General features: G+C 39.9%; 1 protein-coding gene across 1 annotated transcript; it reads left to right on the top strand.

Moving 5' to 3' along the window:
• Positions 1-1047: 1047 nt before the first annotated feature.
• Positions 1048-2471, top strand: LOC133821230 (transcription initiation factor TFIID subunit 1-like). Its single transcript, XM_062253661.1, has 2 exons — positions 1048-1117; positions 2175-2471. Exons 1-2 carry the CDS (start codon positions 1072-1074, stop codon positions 2351-2353), a joined length of 225 nt encoding a protein of 74 aa, XP_062109645.1. The 5' UTR covers positions 1048-1071; the 3' UTR covers positions 2354-2471.
• Positions 2472-23982: the final 21511 nt, after the last annotated feature.

Genomic DNA, 23982 nt, shown 5'->3' with positions numbered 1-23982 from the left:
AACATTTTTAGTTTGTTATATTATATAAACCATAACGATTTTTTACGCTTATAATATGTTTTTAAATCATAACATATAGTAATAAAATTTTAAATTTTATTTTGATAAGTATACTTATATGGTTTTTTTTTTAATTAAAAGATTTTCATTATTGCATTTTGATAAAAAAAAATTCAAAATTAATCATAAAATGTAATTCTCAATAGATTGATAAACCATAAGTATTACATTAAACAATAACTAATTCAAACCATGAATGTGTCTACTTCATGAGAACTTAGTTCTAACTTAAGTTTGAAAGCATAACATAATAAAGTTTTATAATCTTGAACAATTTTTACTTCAAAAATGAAAAATAGAAACATTACAAGATACACAAAAGTAAACCATGCGTGAAACTTGCTCCATCCTTCAATTCATCATCCTTTGTGCACTTGCTCCATATCTCTCTTCAACAACCTTATCCATTTCCAAATTTAGTCTAAAGCTCTTCCTCTTTTCATTGAGGAGTTTAACTAATTTTCTTGTAGGTATGTGTTTTGGCCTCTTTCCTTTTGTAGATGGAGGTGACATATCTTGTACTTGGCAAACTCTTTGACTAGTTTCTGATCAACCATTTCTATAATTAGTACGAATTTTGATGAGTTACAAAAATCATATATAACAACATATTATCAATTATCACAAAAAAAACTTATAATAAAAGTCAGAAAGAAAGAAATAAACAGTCATTCTTGGCATCAAAGAAATAAAAATTCAAAGTGTCATACTAATAGTAAAAGAGCGGATAAGCATCTCTTGGTCCATTTTTGCCACTTTTATCCTCATATTATTTTATATTTACTTTTTCCACTCTATAAAAATGTAGAATTTTTACATTACATACGACTGTTTTAGTAGCCACTGCCAGCAAAAAATAAATAAATAAAAGACATATGTTGACTAAGAGAATATTCTTAGTGCCAGTACTTAGTCTACTTAGTGACTAAGAGAATATATATATGTGAGAAGGGTCTTTACTTATGCCTTGTGTTCTTGTTTAGGTTGTCACAGAAAGCGAGTCTTCACAACATGGGTTATGGTTCTGATAGTGGTTCTCAAGATGGAAGAGATGAAGGTTAGTTTGATGCTAAGGGACTAAATTGTAATTTCATTGTGTGGTTCAATGTAGTTTTGCTATTCTTCTTTCTTGTGAAAATAAACAATTGGAGCTACTTAGGCAACTGGAAAACCAGTAAGATTTCATTGTGGGGTTTCCATAATGTCTATCGACTTTCTTTTAATTTTTGGTGTCTTTTCTATAAGATATATGTATGACAACTTCAAACCATTATTTTCTTTTATAAGATGAAAATCACATATTCTTCCCTATATTTTGACTGTATCCCAAATGCTCGACCAATTTTCCATTCTGCCATAATTTCTCTATCAAGCCATAGTGACCAGCAATTGATTCTTTCAAGCCTTATTTTGTTTAATAAAGAATAATAAGGACGATTCATTAGTGATGGTTTGTACTTTCTTCAGCATTTACTAAACATGTTTATGGTATTTTTTTTTCTTTCTAAACTAGGCTCATTACCTAACCTTACAAATTTGAGGACTATAAAATTATAGCAATTTCTATGTAGGACCTTAGGTACCTATGAGGGACTCAAACCTTAAACCTTGCGGGAACAAACTACATGCCTTACTGTTTGAGCTACTGCTTTTGGGCACATGTTTGTGTTATTTAGACCAATAGCCACCCTCAACTGTCTCATGGGTATGTTTATGTTATTTAGACCAATAGCTACCCTCAACTGTCTCGTTTAACCCTGAAATGGAGCTTTTCTGTTTCTGTCATTTTTTTTGGGAACCATATGAATTCTTATTTTCTTTCTATTTTGCTATTCTACTTATTTGGGTGTTTACATCAGAGTCATTTATAGTCCTCCAGTTTATATTGAAGAGGTTTTGTATGGTCATTTATAGTCGTGTGTCTTACATTGAAGAGCTTTTGCATTGGATTTCAGTCTTTCGTGTGTATGAACTTTTAGGCCTATATAGGTCTATTATGTCTATGACTTTAAATTCCTATTTAACATTTGTACCATAATATTCAATTCAACATGTAAGATAAGTAGTTTCAATATATATGTATAAATGTTATTTTTTCTATTGTAATTTGGCAGATGATGAGGATGATTACGAAGAGGCTGGTGGTAGTAATCGGCTTTTGGGATTTATGTTTGGCAATGTTGATAACTCTGGCGACCTCGATGTTGATTACCTTGATGAGGTGATTTCTATTTTCACCTCACCGTTGGTGTTGCCTGTATCTTTTTTCTTGATACTGGTTCCTCCTGTTTAACTATTTTTTTTTTCTTGTCGTAACAAATGTCAATGAGCATGACAATGGATTTAAGCTTATGATGTGATCTCTTGTGCATATTTTCTTATTTATGTGCATGTGCTAGTATTTGGCCCCAAATTCAGAGTCCAACTTTTATGGAGTTTCAGTTCTATCTATCTATTTTGGATTCTGTGGAGAGATTCTTGAATCTTTAATTTTAGTGTCAAGAGCATTGTGGCCTTGGTCAAGATATCTAGAAATAAAGGGGGGACCTGAGTGAGGAATTTAAAGTTAATGTGACCTTAGGGGGGGTAATGATAATGGAGATTTTGTTTGGGAAAATAATTCTATTTTAGCACAGCTTGATATCTGTAGTAAAAAACTTTTGTAAAACATATTCTTCATTACCGTTTTTAGAAAAATTTAATGTAGGAGAAACCTATATGGGCTTTGGCAAAGGGAAGATGATAGCAGTAATGTGGAATTGTAAAACATGTCATTTTTGCTACTTATAACAGAGAGGTGTTACCTTGTATTGAAAAGAAGGATTTGTAATCATCATAATGAGAAACACCCGGGCTTTAAGCTTCTTTCTGGCCAATAGCAGTGGTTACTATGTTCTACATCTTTCCTGATTTTGATTGTTTTTAGTTGAATGAATGGATTGTTCAACTATCTGTTTTCCCTCACTGATTTCTTTTCCTTTTTTGGTCATGTGGAATTTTGTTTCCTATATAAGAAAAAGTGTCTTGGGCTTCTCTTTAGGCATTCTTGAAACATCAGAAAAAGGTCACCAACAAGGCAAATTTTAGGTGAAGTTAGGAGTACCTTGAGGCCATTTGTTTAATGTACATTTTTCAAGTAACTAGTGAACAATTTGAGAATATTCTCTACTATTCTTACACTTTGGGTTGCTATAGTTTGCAGTAGTTTAATGTGGCTCTTAGGATGTAGCTAAGATGATTAATATTATATAAATATATATATATATATATATATTTTTCAATTCATCTCTGTTTCTTATCAAAAAAAAAAAAAACACATCTTCACAACATTTTACCTTTCATGCTACCCTTGGCCTACCTTTGAATGTGCTGAAGATCATTTTAATTTTTAGATCTTGTTCATGTTGCTTTTTTATAGTTTTCTTATATCTAACCTTGATGCTGAATTGTGACTACATTTTTCAGGACGTGAAAGAGCATCTTTCTGCTCTGGCTGACAAGCTGGGTTCATCCTTAACAGATATAGACGTATGGAACTCAATCAATCCTATGTTTTCCTTAGTACTAGCTTTATTTGAGTTGAATAATCATTGTTTCATATTGATCTTAACTTATTGTTATGTATTTTTTTCAAAAAAAAAAAAAAAAACTTAGTGTCATGTATTTATGGGAATTGTAGTGTATCTACATTTTATCTTGATTAGGAAGATTATAATATGCAACTTCAACATTCAAAACATTTTATCTCTGCCTCCTTCGTGAGGGCGCTGAGGCAGAGATGAGTTGAGGGCTGAGACTTCGCGAGGGCGGTGAGGGCGGAGAGACTTCGTGAGGGCGGTGAGGGCAGAGAGACTTCGTGAGGGTGGTGAGGCAGAGATGAGTTGAGGGCGGAGAGACCTCGTGAGGGCGGTGAGTCTTCGTGAGGGCGGAGAGGGCTTCGTGAGTGAGAGATGGAGGCTGAGAGAAAGGGTAACTTAGAGAAAGGCTGAGAGAAAGGGAATTTGGCAGAAATTCATTTTGGCGCCTGAGTTTTTAGTCATATGGCGCCAAAATCAGACCCGTGTGTTTTTAATCCCCACTATTCAGATCCGTGTGTTTTAATCCCCCACTTAATAATAGCACTTCTAAATATATGCTATTGTTTAATGTAATATATACTAAATATTGTTGTAGTGGCCCCGGGCAGTCTTTTCCACCTTTTCCTTTGACTGGTCGGTGTGATGAATATTAGCCTCATCACGACCATGCCCATCTTTGAATTGTGAAGTCCTCTTATCTCGAGGAGTCTTGGTCTGATCCTGCCTGGGTGGAGTCTTTTTATTGCCTGATCGGTGACTCCCTGATCGGTGGCTCCTGGAGGGGGTTCTAGAGTGCTCCCTTTGTGTCGAGGCAGTTCTGGATAGGTCCCCATCATCTTCCCGACTAGGGGGGTTACTCCTGCTTTTTTCCGGTCCTCAAGAATCGGTTCTGTTAGTGGTCCTCCGACCAGCATTATTATTTCTTGCTCCCTGGGTGGCTGCTTGTGTTGCGGCTTGAGCATTGGCTTGGGCCAATTGGGTAGCCGCTTCTAGAGCAAGTGCTGCTTCACGATGTCTCCAGTTGAACTCCTCCTGTTGTTGTCTGAGCTCTTCACTTCTGGTCTCCATATCGCGCCTTTGCTGCTCTAACGCAGCTCTCTGCCTGGCCATATCTTCAGCAAAAGACTCCTGCAGAACATTGAATTGCATCATATCCTCTTGGAAAGCGCCTATTGCTTCCTAGAGTTGTTCAGCTTCTGGAGTGGTCTCCTCGAGAAACACCCTGGGCTCAGTCTCTAGGTTCTATGGTCCAAGATCTTCTGATCTAGCAAGCTCTTTTGACATGCCTGACTTTTTGGATGCCACATTGGTATTCTTGGGTGCCATTTCGATATGATAGGCGTGTGCTTCTTCTCTTCAGGCTCTCAATGAAAGCACCAAAATGTTGACCATGATTTTGTCCAATGACGAGTAGACATCAAAACTACAATGAACCTTCAAAACTACAAAACGACACAGATCATTTTATAGTGGTTCAGCCCCAATTTATTGGTAATAGCCTAATCCACTTGGAGTTGTGATATATATCCTACACTTAAGATCAGATGAACTTGAGCCAACTGAGTTTCTTAAGTGTAAGTAGGAAAATAGATAGTTTCTCTCTCTAACTTTCTTAGAAAATGCCCCAAGAATCCCCAAGTAACAGTCCCAAACTAGAGAGCTTTTCTCAGTCTCCTAAAAATCAGATCCCCCCAAATGATGCCATGAGCCCTTTATTTATAGGCTCATGGATCGTACATAAATATCTCCCTTTTACCGGGTCATTTGTTCTTCCAACAGACTTTAATTAATAAAATATAAATAAATCTAATATTACAACAATATGGCTATTCTTCCGGGATATCTGAGAGATTCCCGCAGTAGTTGAGAATGATTCGGGTTGAAGCTATTACTGAGGAAACAGGCAAGCACCTCTCGTAGGCAAAGCACTCCTCTAGCACACCTATGGTCTAGCAAAACACTCTACTGGTCGGGCAAAACAAATGACTGGTCGGCCATGCACTCCACCGGTCGACCAAATACTTCGCTGATTGGCCAAACACTTAATTGGTCGAACAAACACCTCACTGGTCGGACAAGCACATGACTGGGCAGACACGCACATGACTGGGCAGACAAGCACATGACTGGTCGGACAAGCACATGACTGGGCAGACAAGCACATGACTGGTCGGTCATGACACTTGACTGGTCAGTCAAAAATCCTTATCGGTCTGACAGAATCTCTACCAAGTCAGTCAGATCACTTTATCATAACTCCGACGAGCCAATACATTTATTGACTATTAATGTGTCGTTTACGGACCATGTATTTCCACTTGTCACTTCTGATTGCCACGTCATCGAACTCCAATTTTTGGGGATAACACTTCCCTTAGCTGTTAAGATCTCGTATTACTTAGTCAAAGTTATTTAAACAAACTTTAAGTGTGTTAAAATTATGCAAAAACATGTTTAATATATCAGTGTAAGTCGGTATATCGCAACTATAGGGGTCGATATATCGCCTATGATTGATACTGAAAACACGTCGACTTCGTACAAATGAAACCACGGAAGCTAGGGAACATGGGGGAGGCGATATATCACCTATATGGGCAATATATCGGCTCCACACACATATTTTGAAAGTCCGTGGAATCCGAGCTTGAAACAGCCCTTAACAACTTGGACTTGCTCTTGGGCGATTTTGACCGAGTTCTGGGCATCAATTGAGTAGAAAATTCAATTTTTATACAATTATTTATTCATTTTAAAAGGAGTTAGTTTCACTCCTTGAAATCTATAAATAGGACCCTTCACTCAACCATTTTGCATCATCATTTAAGCACTTCTCAGAGCTTCCAAGCTGCTAAGTTCATTCTACAGAGAAACACTAGGGTTTTGGGTTAAAAGCTTTCAAATCTAAGCTTTTCTAAACACTTGGGAAGTAAGATAGAGTGTTATTTCAGTATTGAGGTGTAAATCGATGTTCTAATCTATCTAAGGTATCCATTATCCTCAGGTTTAGTTCACTATAGTTCCTCTTATTCTTTTCATTTTCTTTCAAATCCTAACTTGTTATAATGGCTTTTGGTTAGGTGTTTGATTTTCTTGGAACTTAAGGTTTTTGGTAAGTTCTTATCTTGATGGTTTAGATCTTTTTTTTTTTTTTTTTTTTAAGAAAGCTTATCATCTTACTGTTTGGTTTTGGAGTTTCCAATCCCGCTCTTGTCTCCAATATCCCGGTTTTCGGTAAGGAAAATAAGTTAGATTTTGTGTTATGATTATGTTTATATGCTATGTGTATGTATGTATGTATGCATGTATGTATGTATGTATGTTATGTTGTAGTCGCTTGGGAAATATGGTTGCTTAGATAGAAAATAAGCAAATCCCAAGATTTTTATCATTATCGTAGACTATAGTTATGTTTAAACCTACCTCTAAATAGTAGCAAGAGGACCTAGATGGTTTATCATATACTATATTTGTGTCTAAACCTACATCTAAATAGTAGCAAGAGGACCTAGATGGTTTCTATCACATACTACGGTAATAAGTTAATGGCCATTAATTTGTAGTCTTATGTTTTATGATTTACGTTTTTACGCCATACGTTTTATGATTTATGAAATGCTTTGGTAGTTTTTCCTTACTGGGCATTAGGCTTATTCCTTTTTATTTAGATGGTGAAAGTAAATGAGCATGGAAGGCGGGACAAATTCGTTGCATCTTTGGCATGTGTATTGGGTGAGAACTGAATGAATGGACTGATGGGAAAGATTGAGAATGACGTTTTGTTTCAAGTCTTTTTTAATTATGTATTTATGTTTTTCCTCATTTAGTATTTGAACAATTAATTAAAGGTTTTATTTTCCTTATGATTTTTATGTAATAACAATGGGATCCCGTATTTTGGATTTTCTAATAAAGTTCTATTATTTTATGTATGTATTCGAAAATAATAGCTATGTCTTAGTAGTTTTAATGGTCTGAGGTCTTCAAGTTAGTCGGGTCATTACATTAAAAAAAGTAATTAAATATAATCAAATAAACAAATTAATTTGACATTCAAAATTCAAATCCTAGGGATAGTAAAAATATCCATGGTAGGCCACAATTGGTGGCTCTCCCTGATTTTCTCATTTGTTTATTTAATTAATATTTAAGATAATATGTAACGTCCTAGATAACCAAGACCGTTACACTGTGTGTTTAAAATAATGCTTAACCTACTAATCAAGTCATTTGAACTCAAATGTGTAATTAAAGGCTAAGTTAAGGTTAAGAAATAAAATATTTGGTCAAAAAATGGTTATTTTTCATTAAAATATTAAACTCATACACAGGATCCCAAAAATCAGTTTACAAATTGATAAAAGATAAACAGATAAAATTTAGCCATCCTAAGCGGCAAAACAGGGTTTAACCCTAGTTCCTCCCAAGCTACCCCGACCGTGGCGGTCAAGCAGGCCGCATAGGTATACATCACCCCTAAAGCTCTCCAATTCATGGCTGGTTCAGTAATCAACTCCCTTACCTGCACCACGTAGCACCCGTGAACCAAAGCCTATCAAGAAAACTAAAACAACATGCACAACTAAGCAACAATATAAAGACAGTAGACATAATTCACCAGATTCAACCGACAATAGATTATAGGCAACAATCCCAATAAAAGTGCAACAGCAGCATCCAAACAATCATAAGACAGTTAAACAGAAATCCAAGGAATTATAAGCATCAAGCTAACAACAATTAATATGTACTTTCAAGAACATATCAAAAATGGTAACACAAGTGTTCAGGGTTGGCGCCCTTAGGCCGGGCCCTCTGTTTACTCAGCTGACTCAGGCTCTCTGAGGCTAAGTCCATTGTTTATTTAGCTGACTCTGGGTCACAGTGGTCGAGCCACGTCGTATGCGCAAGTCATCAGCCCCGAATCTCTTAGGTCGTTCATTCTCGCATATCACATCAATCTTCCAAACACAGTGTAACGCCTTGCTAATTAGGGTCCATTACCACGTGTGTTTAAAATTAGTGTTGGACTCGTTAAACGAGTCATTTGGACTAAACATGTAATTAAGCCACTCAAAGGATAAGTCTGTCTGCAACTCCAGATATTCATAGCTCAGAACATGAGTCTCATCAGATACATACTTCCGCAGCAGCAAAATATGGAACACATTGTGCATGGCCAACAATGCCAGAGGTAATGCCAACCTATAAGCCACCAGACTGATCCTTTCCAAGATCTCAAAAGGTCCTACAAACCTAGGGCTCAGCTTGCCCTTTTTCCTAAATATCTTCACCCCCTTTATTGGTGAGACTCTAAGGAAGACATAGTCTCCCACCTGGAACTCCATTTTCCTGCGCTTCGGATTCGCATAACTTTTCTGTCTACTCTGTGATGCAAGCATCCAAGCTCTGATCTTTTCAATAGCTTCATTGGTCCTCTGAACTGCCCCAGGACCCAAGTATTTGCGCTCACCTAACTCATCCCAGTGAATAGGTGATATGCACTTCCTACCATACAACAAATCATAAGGAGCCACTCTTATGGTCGCCTGGTAGTTGTTGTTGTAAGAAAACTCTACCAGGGGTAAATATTTACTCTAGGAGCCCTCAAAGTCTAGTACACATGCTCTCAGCATGTCCTCCAGTATCTGGATAGTCCTCTCAGACTGGCCATCGGTCTGAGGATGATAGGTTGTACTAAACTTCAGCTGTGTGCCCATTTCCTTCTGCAAACTTCCCCAAAACTTGGAAGTAAATGTGGGGTCTCAATCCGATACGATCAACCTCAGAGCTCCATGAAGGCGTACTATCTCTTTTACATAGAGATCTGTGTACTGGTCAACGATATAAGTTGTCTTCACTGGTAGAAAGTGAGTCGATTTGGTATATCTGTCTACAATCACCAATACCGAATCGTGCTGACCTACCGTCTTGGGCAATCCCACCACAAATTCCATTGTGATGTCTTCCCACTTCCACTATGGAATGTCCAAGGGCTGTAGCAGTCCTGCTGGTCTCTAATGTTCAACTTTGATCTGTTGACACGTCAGACACTTGGCTACATACTCTGTTACATCACCCTTCATCCCCGGCCTCTAATACAAAGTTCTCAGATCCCGGTACATCTTCGTGGTGCTGAGATGCAAGGAATACAGAGTGGTATGAGATTCATCTAATATCTCCCATCTAATAACAACATCCACTGGAACAAAAATCCGACCCTTATATCTTAGCAAACCCATATATGATATTGTATAGTCCTTAGCCACTCCAGCTAGGACGTCCTCTCTAATCTTCACCAACTGTGGCTTTTGTAACTGACCCTCCCTTATCCTTTCTAGAAGAGTAGACCACAAGGTAATGTTGGCTAACTGGCCCACTACTAACTTAATCCCTACTCTGATCATATCCTCTGCTAACTTCTTGGATATCTGCCTCGCACTGTACAACTACCCTGGACCTCTTCGACTTAGGGTATCTGCCACCACGTTGGCTTTCCTTAGATGATAAAGTATATCACAATCATTATCCTTCACTAATTCCAACCAAAACCTCTACCGCATATTCAAATCCTTCTGAGTAAAGAAGTACTTGAGGCTCTTGTGGTCTGTATATATCTCACACTTCTCTCCATAAAGGTAATGCCTCCATACCTTTAATGCAAAGACCACTGCTGCCAACTCCAGAACATGGGTAGGATATCTCTGCTCGTAATCTTTCAACTAGTGTGATGCATAAGCAATCACCTTCTCTACCTGCATAAGGACACAACCTAACCCTTGTCTCGAAGCATCACAATAAACCATGAACTTATCCTGATCTGTCGGAAGACTCAGGACTAGGGGATAAATCAGACGTTGCTTTAGCTCTTGAAAGTTGTTCTCGCATCTATCTCACCATGTATACTTCTGATTCTTACGTGTCAGTTTTGTCAGTGGGGTAGCTATCCCTGAGAACCCTTCCACAAACTTCCTATAATAGCCTTGGCCAATTCCTGACAGCCTCAATCTTTTCTAGGCTACCTTAATCATATCCCTACTAACAATATGACCCAAGAAAGTCACCTGAGGTAGCCAGAACTCACACTTCTTGAACTTCGCAAATAACATGTGTTCCCTCAGTCTCTACAAGACCAATCTGAGGTGCTGCTCATGCTCTTCCTCTAACTATGAATAAACCAAGATATCTTCGATGAAGACGATCATGAATCAGTCTAGATAGTCCTTTGACACTCTGTTCATTAAGTCCATGAAAGTTTTCGGGACGTTAATCAAAGAAAACGACATAACGAGGAATTCGTAGTGCCCATATCTAGTACGGAAAGCTGTCTTTGGTATGTCTTCCTCCTTAATCCTCAACTGGTGATAACCAGATCAAAGGTCTATCTTCAAAAATACCATTTTACCTTACAGTTGATCAAACAAGTCATCTATCCTTGGCAGAGGATACCTGTTCTTAATAGTCAACTTATTCAGTTCTCTATAGTCTATACACATCCTTAAAGAACCGGCCTTCTTTTTCACAAATAAAATCGGTGCACCCTACTGCGAGAAACTGGGTCTAATAAAACCCAGATCCAACAATTCCTGTAATTGTACCTTGAGTTCCCTTAACTCTGTTGGGTCCATTCTGTAAGGTGCCCTAGGCACTAACAAACTCGATCTCCCTATGTGGTGGCAACCCTGGTAACTCCTTTGGAAACACATCCAGGAACTCACAGATCAATCTAGTCTTTTTTGGTCCCACTGGCACGACCTGAGTGGTATCCACCACACTAGCTAGGAATCCTATGGAACCTCCTTGCAGTAGATCTCTAGCCATCAATTCTGAAATCATAGGTACTTAGGGTCCATGCACGGTGCCAACAAATACGAAGGGTTCCTCACCCTCATGTTCAAATGTTAACATCTTCTTCTTACAATCAATGGTCTCCATCCCCAAAATCATATCAAAGTCAGTCATAACTAACTCTATTAAGTCAACCGATAATTCCCTGCCATCCACCATCACTAGCAATGATCTGACCCATCTTTTGGAAACCACTAAGTTCCCAGTGGGTAGTAACGTCCCAAACTCCACAGCATAAAAATCACAGGGCCTACACAGTCTATCAATAATCCTACTAGAAACATAATATTGTGTAACACTAGAATAAATCAGCACGGTATAAGAAATGCCAGCACTAGAAAGCTGACCTGTGACCACAGAGGGCCTAGCCTCAGCCTGTGTCAATGCAAATACTCGAGCTGGAGTCGAGCTGTCTGCCTTCTTCGGTTCCTCTTTCTTCATTCTTGGGTAGTCCTTCTTGAGATGCCTCACCATCCCACATACGAAGCAGGCCTTTGCCCGACACTCTCCCAAATGATGTCTTCTACATCTGGCACATTCCAGATATGTCTTCCAGTTCTCATTACAGCCCTGGCGGCCAATCTGTACTCCCTGTGGCCTCCTATCAGGTATGGGAGCCAAAACAGTATCTGGGGTCTTCCTTTTCTGGTCGCTGGGGCCTCCGCCCCTACCTGATCCTGTAAAGAGAGGTCTCGTCCTCCTCATATCCCTTCTAGCTGCATTCTCACACCAGATCTTGTTCTTAGAACCCTATGCAGTAAGGGCTCTCTCTACCACCTGAGCGTATGTCATCACTCCAAGTACTGTAGTAATTCTGACATCTCGGTCTATCATAGGATGTATCCCCCGAAGGAATATTTCCTTCCTTGTCCCATTAGTGGGCATCAAGTCTGCAGCGAACTTAGCTAGTCTGTCAAATTTCAGGGCATATTCAATCATCGACATATTCCCTTGTAATAGTCTACTAAACTCCTCGACCTTTGCAGCTTTAATGGCCTCATTATAATACTTCTCATTGAAGAGAGTTCTAAACTCTTCCCAATTCATTGTGGTTACATCCCTAGTCTAGGACACTACCTCCCACCAGATTCGGGCATCCTCCCGAAACATATACGTGGCACAGGCCACTCTCTCATTGCCCACCACCCTCATAAAATCCAGGATGGATGTATTCATAGCCATCCACTGTTTCGCCTTAAGTGGATCTGCACTACCCTCGAAAACTGGAGGGTGTTGTTTCTTGAACCATTCATACACTAACTCCCAACAGTTCTCTAATTATGTCTACTGCTGTACGGCCGGTACTGGAATAACATATGGGACCCTTGAAGCAGCCTTCCCAGCCGGAACCTGCTATTGCCTCAACTGGTGAATCTCTTCATCTTGTCTCTGCAGCCTAGCTTGCATATCTGCAAGCATCTGTTGCCAGTTATCAGGGACTGGCGGAGGTTTCTGACCCTGGTCATTACCTCCAACCTAATTCTCAGTGTCGGCTGGCTCATTAGATTTCCCTGGAAGCATACTTCCAAGTCTATCTGCAATCAATGACTCGGCTTATCAGGCAGTAATAACAATATCTCATACCAACCCACGGTTGAACACCGATCGAATAAGCATCCACATGCATTGACAATGCTAATAAGCATCCCAGTAATTCATACATAACAATCATGCTAATAAGCAAAGGAATTCATGATCATATTTGAACAAGATGCTGAGCACATTCTTGGCATGAATACACATAACGTAATGCTATTAAACATTTCCAATACTCAAGAGCAAGAAGAATGATAATAAGCATTTTCCAGCATGCATAGATATTTAATGATGCTAATAAGCATTTTCTTTCAACATGTAACGGTACTAATAAGCATCCCATGTCATACACGCACATACAGCATCGCTAATAAGCGTTTCTGACATTCAACAACAATATTGATGATGATAAGAAATCCTACAACATTTATAAGTGTCTATCGTGCTAATAAGAACATCCTCAACCTACATACAATAGTCAAGGGCCAGGCCCTATCAGAATAACTCATGCTTCTTATTAAGCTAGCAGGTTTACATATATAGTTCAATTAAGCAACTACACACATAATTATATCTATAGTTACCCAATCCTGAGCTGAGCTTGTCTCTAGCAGTGAGTGTACATGCCCAGTTCAACATCAGGAATACTTAAACCTTGGCAGCTCTAAAACCAAGTTTTAATGCCCTGCTAATTAGGGTCCATTACGACATGTGTTTAAAATTAGTGTTGGATTCGCTAACTGAGTCATTTGGACTAAACATGTGATTAAGCCACTACGAGTTCAGGTATTTAAAATTTGGTCAAGTCATAAACATTTTCATTAAACCAAAAACTTTGTTCTATACATGGGATCCCCAAAATATGAGTTTAGAAGTTGGTTACAACACCAAGGTTACAAAATAAGCTGTCCTAGGTGGCAAAACTAAGCTTAGCTTCCTTGAGTTTCTTGGCCATGGTGGTCGAGCGGACTGCATATGTACACATCACTGATATTGCTCTCCAACTCATGGTTGCCCAAGCTTCACTTTACCTTTACCTGCACCACAAAGCACCAGTGAGCCAAAAGACTTAGCAAGAAAACATACTCAACAGTTCACAAAGTAATACATCACACTTAACAGTAATAACTGAAACTAGCATAAACATTATACAGATCAACAATCCTAGAGTTGCACAAATGCATGTTGCACTCCCTTTCAATTTGTTTGGCATCCGAGCCAATTAGGTGCTTGGCTGTAATGCCCTGGAAAACCAAGACCGTTACACTATGTGTTTAAAATAGTGCAGGACTTGCTAATCAAGTCTTTCAAACGAAAACGTGATCCTATAGTCATAAACAAGTCGAGTTTAGAAGATTTTGATCATAAACAGATAATTCTCATTAAAATGATTGTTTAGTACATGGGATCCCAAAACAGGGTTTAAAAGACATATTTACAAAAATTCCAAAAGTTATAAATAACCATGGCCATTCTAATGGAAAAAATTTCATTTTAGGTTTCTCTCCTTGTACAAACCCTCGACCGTGGCGGCCGAGCAGCTGACAATGTACACCTCACCCCCAGAGATCTCCAACTCATGGTTGAACCATCAACCCTTGCCTTTACCTGCACCACGTAGCACCCGTGAGTCGAGGCCCAGCAAGAGAACTCTAATGCATAGCATAATCAAAAATAGCAATCAAATCATTAATCAAATACTCAATAGACCACATCATTCACATAATCAGTAATATCAGTCAACAAACCAATTATTAACCATCCAGACAATGAGCATGCCATAATTACCAAATTAACATCAATAAACATATTACATAATATCTAGGGTCGACACCCTTAGGCCGCACCCTCTGTTTAAGTCACTGTCTTTGGCTCACTTAGGCCGAGCCCAGTGTTCAACCCACTGACTCTGGCTCGCTTAGGCCAAGCTCAGTGATTATTTGATTAGCCTCAGGTACCAGTGGTCGAGCCGCATCATGTGCGCAGATATTGATTATGACACTCTTAGGCCATTTATCTCATGTCCCCATGGCATAATACCATCATACGACATCACATACAAGTATAGGGAACTCTTAGTACCAACGTAACCACATAATCGGGTGGCATTTTCTTACCTTTGATTCCAAACGCTTTGGTTAATGAAAATGACCTTTGAGCATGATCCCGTTTGAGCCCTAGTGTACACCTAGTCACAACTGTAAAATAGAAACATCATTAAATCTCAATTCCGTAACTCAACTTTGGGATCAATCCCAAGTCCTTCGGAAGCCCAATTCCACCAAACGGGGTGGTGGAATCGACCCCCAAGCCCCCAAGCGAAAACCCTAAGAAAAATACCCAAAACCCATTTCTGGAGGCAAGGTAGCGATACAGCGCTAGAAGCAGAGACAACCCCCCCCCCCCCCCCCCAAGGAAACCAGGTATAGCGCTGTAGCACTCCAATGCTAGCACTATAGCACTACAACCAGCAACATGCAACTTCTGGGTTTTTCCTTCAAACTTTCCCGAGCCAAAGCTCTACCAACTCACTCCAAACCTTATCCAACCTCAAAATTGACCTTACAACTCACAATAACTCAACCAAATCAACCCATCAATATCAAAAACCTAGCTAAAGGTATCATCAAATTCATAAACCCAACTTGAGCTCAAAAGCTCAAGAACATCATCAAAAACTCAGAACTTCAAAGTTAGAATTGGTTACCTTAGCTGAGAGAATTCAACCTTAGGTTGTCTTCTATGCTCTTCCAAACTTTAGCTCCTCCAATCCCCAAGCTTATGTCCTTGAATTCCCATCCAAAACCTAAGTTCAGTGATCAACCTCAACACAACCCAGAAATCTAAAATCAGTATTTAAACCTTACCTTAACTTGAGCTAAATTATGTTGAACTTCTAGCCACTCCAAGGATCAAAGTACCAAGACCTTGCCTAGACTTTCCCTGAGTTTCGAAGAGAGAAGCAACAATTCGTGTGAGAGAGGAAGAGGTAGGTTTTATGCTCTGTTTTCTTCCTTTCCTTTTCTTTCCTTCTGATTCTATCACTTTCTACAACGTCCACTAAAGACATCAGATATAACAAGTATATCTCCTAATAGGCAAAAGACTCTTTTACCCTCCCATTTAAATCCAAGCCCTTTAGTCATTCTAGGGGCATTTTGGTCATTTTCTCTCAATTCCCGCTAATTCCTCGAGTGTCCCTAATATTTACCACTTAATTCTCGCCATTTAATTATTCACCAATTATTTTCCCCAATGCCTTATAATCTCCAATATATTTCCCAAATTCCAAAAAATACCCCAGGCTCCCCCGAGCTGGGTATAAATCCCCACCGTGACTAAAACGCAAAACCGCTCACCAGGATCGTCTCGAGCCACTAGCTGCAAATATATATCCACATAATAATGTGGTATCAACAATTTATCACAGATAATTACATTTATGCCCTCAACAGGCCAGAATTACAAACATGCCCTTATGAACAAAACAAGACCTCATGCTTATTCAATGCTCATAAACATGCATCAAATCATATCCATATACTCATCTAATCATGCATGCTATAAAATCATGAATTTAATCATTCATTCACATAAATACCAATTATGCCCTCCCGGCACACTAATCGAGGCCCTTAAGCCTTATTAGCAATTTTGGGTCATTACAACTATCCTCTCCTTATAACAATTTCGTCCTCGAAATTTATTCGAACACCCATCAGGTAATAATCCCACACCCCTGACGATAACTCCAGAGTCCAATTCTTTACTTTTGATCCTTCAATAACAATCTTACTAGAGTGACAGTCTTGTTCCATAAGATCTTATTTTATAACTGTAATCTCATTATCCTTTCCTCGCTCAAAAACTCTGCTAAAACCCCAGACTCTACTTATCTTGTTAGCGATTTTTTTCATCTTGTTATTGACACCAATAAAACCCATAAGCCACCATCCACACCAAGGTAAGGCAAACTTGTAGGCCCCTGGCCTAATCCTTGGTACGATCTCAGAACTCTTATTTAACCGGGAATCAAATTCCCTTTTTTCTTCCCCAGACTATCATACTCTTTCTTGTCTGTAATGCTTGGAGAATTACAAGTCTCCCAATCTGGAATCTCGTGTTCTGACACTTGAATCTTGCAACCTCTTATGTCCTTCCAGATGGGCAGATGCTCCTACCCTAATGATTCTCATAATTTTGTTGGTTTTCCCCCAAACCAGTATTGAATCATAATACTCGTTGTCTTTTGTTTCCTTACTTAAAATAAGCACTTCATGCTCCTTATCTTACCATATCATATGCTGTGTCACTTCAGCCGCAAGCCAGCATTCACCATTTTGACTGTTCAACAAAGGACTATACTTTTCTTGATATCCCAGATACTTACACATTAAATGCGTAGTTCTTTTAAAAATAACCATCAATCCTTCAGATTGCCATTTTATCTGTAGGCAGCCAATGATTCTAGGTTCCAACCTTATTCCCTTCGTTCTCTATTTCCTTTCTAGATCTTGGAAAAAAAATTAAAGGGTCTCAGCCTGGCACTATCAATTACCATGCTATGTCACCAGCTCACACGAACCAAAGTGTGTTAACTCAATCTGCTGAGTTACAACCTTCTATATACAATCATCCTACAATCCACAACTATACTAGTATATCTTCCAATATTCTAATATTAGATCTTATAACCCATTTCAACTTCCATGTTACTATATGTCTTAGAAGGTAATACGATGTTCTTTTAGGATCTCCCTCTCAACACCTGATTCTATCGGATCACTCATCCGATCTTCATCTTTTAATTCATACTACTATGGTAGGTTCCTTGACCATTCTCATAAGACCTTCTTTCGGAATTTCTTTGTCCATAAAGACATTTATTTATCCATGACCCATCATCGGCACCACATCAATCCCAATTGTTATTGTATCTGACCTTGCTGTAATTTGTGGCGTCCTATCCAACCGACACAGACCATCCCAAATAAGAGATCGACTTCCAAACTAATTTTCCTCTTGTACAGTCAAGGATTTCTAACGTGAATTACCTAGTAAGTCTTACTGGATTCCAGTCTCAGGGTTATTCCTCTGCAAATGACCAAGCGCTCAAATCTCTTACGCTATACCTTCACCGTAAACTTAATATTCTCTGTATACCAACCATGTTCCCATTCTTTCACCTACCGCAAGGCTCAAACCATCATCCCTTCAGTCTATATCTGGGTGTGTCTCAGACTTGATGCACTGCTTACCGTTTCATGTTCTTAGAAATAGACTCAAGGTCCCTCATACTACCCTTCTGTAACCATCCATTACACACGGACTTCTATACCACGAGGTGTTAACCAATCCTTATTCCGTCTTCTGAAAATATGATGCAAAGTTGTCCATTCAGTCTACCCTTAGGTTCTTTTGTCATTCTAATCTCTGATATGGCTGTCTTCCCAAGATACTTATATAGTAGATGACATGTTCACTAGTCTCATTGTGCTTCCTATCCTTCAGACGTTCTTCAGTATTCTCTCTGTGGCTTCAAACTGAATCTTTTCATACCTGATCCCTAATCTTCCTGTAGCTTGACCATGAATACCCTTGGCGAGATTGAAACTGACACCTTCTGGAGCCTTACCTGTAATCTTGCTTCTTCAGTCTTAACATTACCAGTGTAGTAGTTGTTCACATTCCACTTTTATCTAGGGAGTAACCCAACACATCCTTGACGACCCTAGATGTGACGTATTCATATCATTCATTTACTCTCTGCTTGTCGAACTTACCTGTGTTGTTGAAGCTTAAGTCAATTAAGAATCTCTACTGGTAATCCATCACACCCCACTTGGTACAAGTGATAATTCCTGAAATGCCTCTTTCCTTAATCCTCAGCTGGTAATAACCAGATCAAAGATCAATTCCTGAAGGCATTGTCCTGTCTTGTAACCATGCATTTAAACTCTTCATCCTTAACAGAAAATGACAACGAATTCTATGATACGACGCTCTGTCTAATCCATCCCTAAGCCAAAAACTTCTTCAACTAAACCAGCAATTCTTTCGGCTAAACTAATACCATTTTCCATACTGTCCCCGATACCGAGCCTATCCATAGCCAACTCCTAAAGCGTACTCAACAACTCTTTACATACCCGTCTGAATCCCTACTGACCACTTCAATTTCCATTCAGTCCAACTTACATGATGTCCCTCGCAATCCATGATGGTCTCTTAACAAATTAGCTCTCACCCAGGTTCGTAACAAGGCTTTCATATGACAGGCCCAATCACTTTCACTATGAATATCTTTACTACCTGTATTATAATTCCTCTTTCAGGTGTAACACCCCAATTTGCTAATAAGGTTTAGGACCTTGATTAGCGTGCCTGGAGGGCAATAAGTGAGTTGGCATGTTAATATATGAATTTAAATGAATATGTGATTAGGATGCATGTTTAGGTGGTATAATATGCATGTGGACCCCGTTTGTATGATAGGGGTAAATTGGTAATTTTAGCCCACTGAGGGCATAAATGTGATAATTGTATTATATAATTTGTACCACGTGTGAGTGGTGATATGATGGTGATGCACGTGCTGAGACGGTCCTAGGGAGCTATTAGTTTAAAAGTCACAACGGGATTTTTTACCCGACTTTGGAGGAGCCTAGGGGTACTTTGGGAATTTTGTACGTTGAGTTGAGAACTAGTGGTTAATGGTTATTGGTGATTGAGTAACCTGAGTAACCATTGGTAATTAGTAAGGGTAAAAAGTTTAGATGAGAGAAATGGTAGAATTGTAAGAATGGAGAAATGACAAAAAGGGCCTTGGGGTTTAGTTAGGAAAGGATTTCTATGAGGGGTAAAGTGTTCATTAGGCAACGGTTAGATATGTTTCAGTTGAGGGAAAAGGGGTCATTCACGTTCAACACTTAGCCAAATTGAGTTCTTGCTAAAATTGGTTGGGAGCTTAGAGTAGAAAGAGGGAAAAACTAAGGGCAAATCTCTTGGGATCAAGAAGAGAATTCAAGCTAAGGGAACTTGGAGGATTATTCCATGAATTGAGGTAAGGAAATTCTGTGTATATGTTGTAGAACTTAGCTAAGAATATCATGTAATTGAGAATTTAATTATGTGCCTTGTTTGGTAAACTCTTGGGATGAATTGAGGTTAGGTTCAGCAGAAGGTTGGGATTTGAGCTTGGAACTTGATTGGGAAGAGCAGCTCAAGTTGAATTCTTGATTGAGGTAAGAGTTCTAAACATGTTTGAATTCTCATATCTGATATGGTTTAAGAATCTAGAAGTCTGGTTTATATTTTTCTCAAGCTTTGGTTTAAGTGTTTGAAATCTGAAACTCAAGTGTGGATTTTGGGTGTGATTGTGTGTTTGAGCTTGTTGTTGGTGTTTATAGGTTGTTAGATGGTTTTTTTGAGGTTTTGGGTTGATTATGAGGTTTGGGTATGCATTGGGGTTGAATTGGGAGTGTTTTGGCTCGGGGAAAATGCAAAGGAAAACCCAGATTTTTGGGTTCGCGAAGGGGCGCCGCAACGCGAGGCTGCATCAGGGCTGGGGGTGCTCTCTGACTTGTTGGGCATCGCAACCCTCTAGGGTAGCGCCGCGGCACTAGGCTATTTTTCAGGACAGGGAATTTTGCATTTTTGGGCATTTGTTCCGGGGGCTCGGGGGATGTTTCCGATACATTGTTTTAGGAATTTGGGGATTCCGAGAGTATGAGATTAGTCCCAAGAGGTGGTTTTGGATTGGTTAGCATTAAAGAGTACTTCTTATGTGTTGTGACTAGATTTTCGGACAGGCTTGAGACAGAGGACCGTGCTCATGACTTTCGTGCATTGTGAAGCTCAGGATACAAGTAAGAAAACTGTAACACCCATAGAGCAGGGCATGGGCCCATAATGTTGTTGCAAGGCACGACCCTAGAATGTATTGTTGTTAGGGTGTAGCCTTGATTGAATTATTATATGTTTGAGAATGCTATATGTGGTTGTGGTAGAATGAACGGCGGAGGGCCGAGAACGACGAAGGCTGGGAACGGCAGTGGGGCCAGAAATAACACTTAGCACATGGAGTGCTTATAGTTAGGGTGCGACCCCAATGGGATATCCTTACGGTGAGGACCGAGATCCCAGGCTTTGGTAACGCTTCTGGGACGACATGGCCGTATATGTGTTTAATCTGATGGACTATCTATTTATCTATGAGTTATCTGTTATAATGGTTGTATAATATGCATATGTTATGTGTTGTGTGAGTTTTCTTGCTGGGATTCGGCTCACGGGTGCTCTGTGTTGCAAGTAAAGGCAAGGAAAAGTCAACCATCCATGAGTACGGAGAGCGTGGGGCGGCGCATACATGTTTGGCCTGCCCGACTGCTTTGGTCGGGGGCATTTTGAGAAATGGCTGTATTAAACTATGTTTTTGATAACTAGTTGTATGTAAACTTATTTTGAGTTGTGAATGTTTTATAAACTGTACTTTGGGATTCCAAATGTTAAACTCTTGGAACTTTTAACGAAATAGAGTACTTTTTAAGATTACAACCTTGACTTTTTGTTTAATCACACTTTTGTTATAAAAACCTCGTTTAGTGAGTTAGATGCACATTTTAAACACACTTAGTAGTGGCTCTAAGGTAGTACGGCATTACAACTTGATATCAGAGCGAGCCAAGGTTTATTGGTTCTAGAGATTGACCGAACATGTATGCTCGCTGCCATTGAAAAGCTCGACTCAGGGTTGGTTGGTATGGTTGATTATTATGATTGAATATGTGCTTGATGCCCTGTTTACCTATTTAGTTTAAAAGATCATGATGAATGAAATAACATATGCATGATGTCAGGGCATGGCCCGTTGTGTGCTATATGCTATCTATATGTTATCTGGATTATTGATCTTGGTTTGTTGTTGAGATTGAGAGGTGGAATTGGATCTTGTTGTCATGCCTGATGAGTGGTCTCACTGATTGCAAGCATATAGTTGTAATGCCTCAGCAATCATCTAGACTCCGCGAGAGTCCAACCGAGGATGACAATCAGGGTCAGGACCCTCCACCTGCCCCACAGAATTGGCAACAGATATTAGTCGAGATGGAGGCTAGGTTGCAGAGAACAGAGGAAGAACTTCGTCAGATGAGGCTGCAGGCCCCATCACAGGTCACAGGGTTACCAATTCAGGAGAATGTAGCACCAGTGCTGGTTCAGCCTGTGGTTGAAAACAGGTGGGAACCTTTGTACGAAAGATTCAGAAAGCAGCAACCACCTACCTTTGAGGGTGGATCAGACCCACTGTGGGCCGACCAGTGGATGAATATGATTTCCTTGATCTTAGAATTTATGAGGGTCGAAGGAAACGAAAGGGTAGCTTATGCTAGCTACATGCTTAGAGAAGATGCCCGCATCTGGTGGGACGTAGTGAGTCAGTGGAGGATTGTTACAGTCATGACTTGGGAGGAATTTAAGAATATCTTTAATGAGAAATACTACAGCATAGCAGTTTGAGCTGTGAAGGTTGATGATTTTATCAACCTAACTCAGAACAGGTTATCAGTTACTGAGTATGCCCTGAGATTTGACAGACTGGCGAAGTTTGCGCCAGACTTAGTGCCGACGGATGCAGCCAGGAGAGATAGATTCATACGGGGGTTGAATGTGATGATCGCCCGTGATGTGAATATTACGTTAATTCCAGAGACTACTACGTATGCTCAAGCAGTGGATAAGGCCCTTACTGCAGAGAGGGTTGAGGATCAGATATGGAAGGATAGCGTTGTTAGGCGCGATGCCAGGAGGACGGTGCCTCCTTTTGTTGGGTCTAGTCGGGGCAGTGACCCCAGTGAGCAGAAAAGAAGGGTTCCATATTCATTTGCTCCTCCTAGTTCTAATAGGAGGGTACGAGGTTCTATTGGTGGCCGTCAGGGCGGAGGGGAAAAATGGAGGAGTTTTCCAGTGTGTCCTCGGTGCAGACGATGACATCAAGGTGAGTGCAGGATTAGGGCATGTTTTATCTGTGGGAGTGCCAACCACCTGAAGAAAGACTGCCCACATGCTAGGAAAGAGGAGCCAAAGCAGGGTGACAGTCTCGCTCATGCCAGGGTATTTGCTTTGACTCAGACTGAGGTGGAGGCTAGTCCCTCAGTTGTGACAGGTTAGATCTCTAGCGCTGGTTCTTTGTATACTACATTGATTGATTCAGGGGCTACCCACTCATTTGTATCTGCTAGGGTGATAGACCAGCTTTGCAGACCTAGTAGTGTGTATGTTAGGATTTTTCAGACTTTGTTACCAACAGGAGAATTGGTAGTCTCTAGGAGATGGGTTAGAGCATTACCAGTAGAGATAGATGGTAGAGAATTGTTTGTTGATCTGGTTGAATTAGACATGGATGATTTTGATATGATATTAGGGATGGATTGGTTAACGAGGTATGGAGCAACGATTGATTGCAAGCAGTGTATGCTGACTTTTGAACCATAAGGTGAGGTACCTTTCGTGTTTGTGGGAACGGTGATTGGACCGTGAGTGCCTATGATCTCAGCACTGAAGGCTAGAGACCTGATGCAGGAAGGTTGCATAGGATTCCTAGCGAGTTTTGTAGATACCTCTAAGGTGGTGACATTGGGACCAAATGAAACCAGATTGGTATGTGAGTTTCCAGACTTATTTCCAGGGGATTTTCCGGGGTTGCCGCCACAGCGAGAGATAGAGTTTGCGCTGGGGGTAGAGCCAGTGTCCAGGGCACCCTATAGAATGGCTCCGGCAGAGTTAAAAGAATTGAAGATTCAGTTACAGGAGTTATTAGATTTGGGGTTCATCAAACCGAGCTTCTCACCATGGGGTACTCCAGTGCTATTTGTTAAGAAGAAGGATGGGTCGCTTAGGATGTGCATCGACTACAGGGAGTTGAATAAGTTGACTATTAAGAATAAGTATCCACTGCCTAGGA

The sequence above is a fragment of the Humulus lupulus genome, chromosome 3 (genome assembly GCF_963169125.1).
Source record: "Humulus lupulus chromosome 3, drHumLupu1.1, whole genome shotgun sequence".
NCBI classification, from domain to species: Eukaryota; Viridiplantae; Streptophyta; class Magnoliopsida; order Rosales; family Cannabaceae; genus Humulus; species Humulus lupulus.
The sequence above is the reverse complement of the archived record's forward strand: the minus strand, read 5'-3'. Positions and strand labels throughout refer to the sequence as shown.

What these genes read in the sequence shown, in the direction of transcription:
- LOC133821230 (XM_062253661.1), top strand. Translation starts at nt 1,072, where the DNA reads ATGGGTTATGGTTCTGATAGTGGTTCTCAAGATGGAAGAGATGAAG. An exon ending in TCAAGATGGAAGAGATGAAG is followed by an intron (nt 1,118 to 2,174) that starts GTTAGTTTGATG and finishes GTAATTTGGCAG; the next exon opens with ATGATGAGGATGATTACGAA.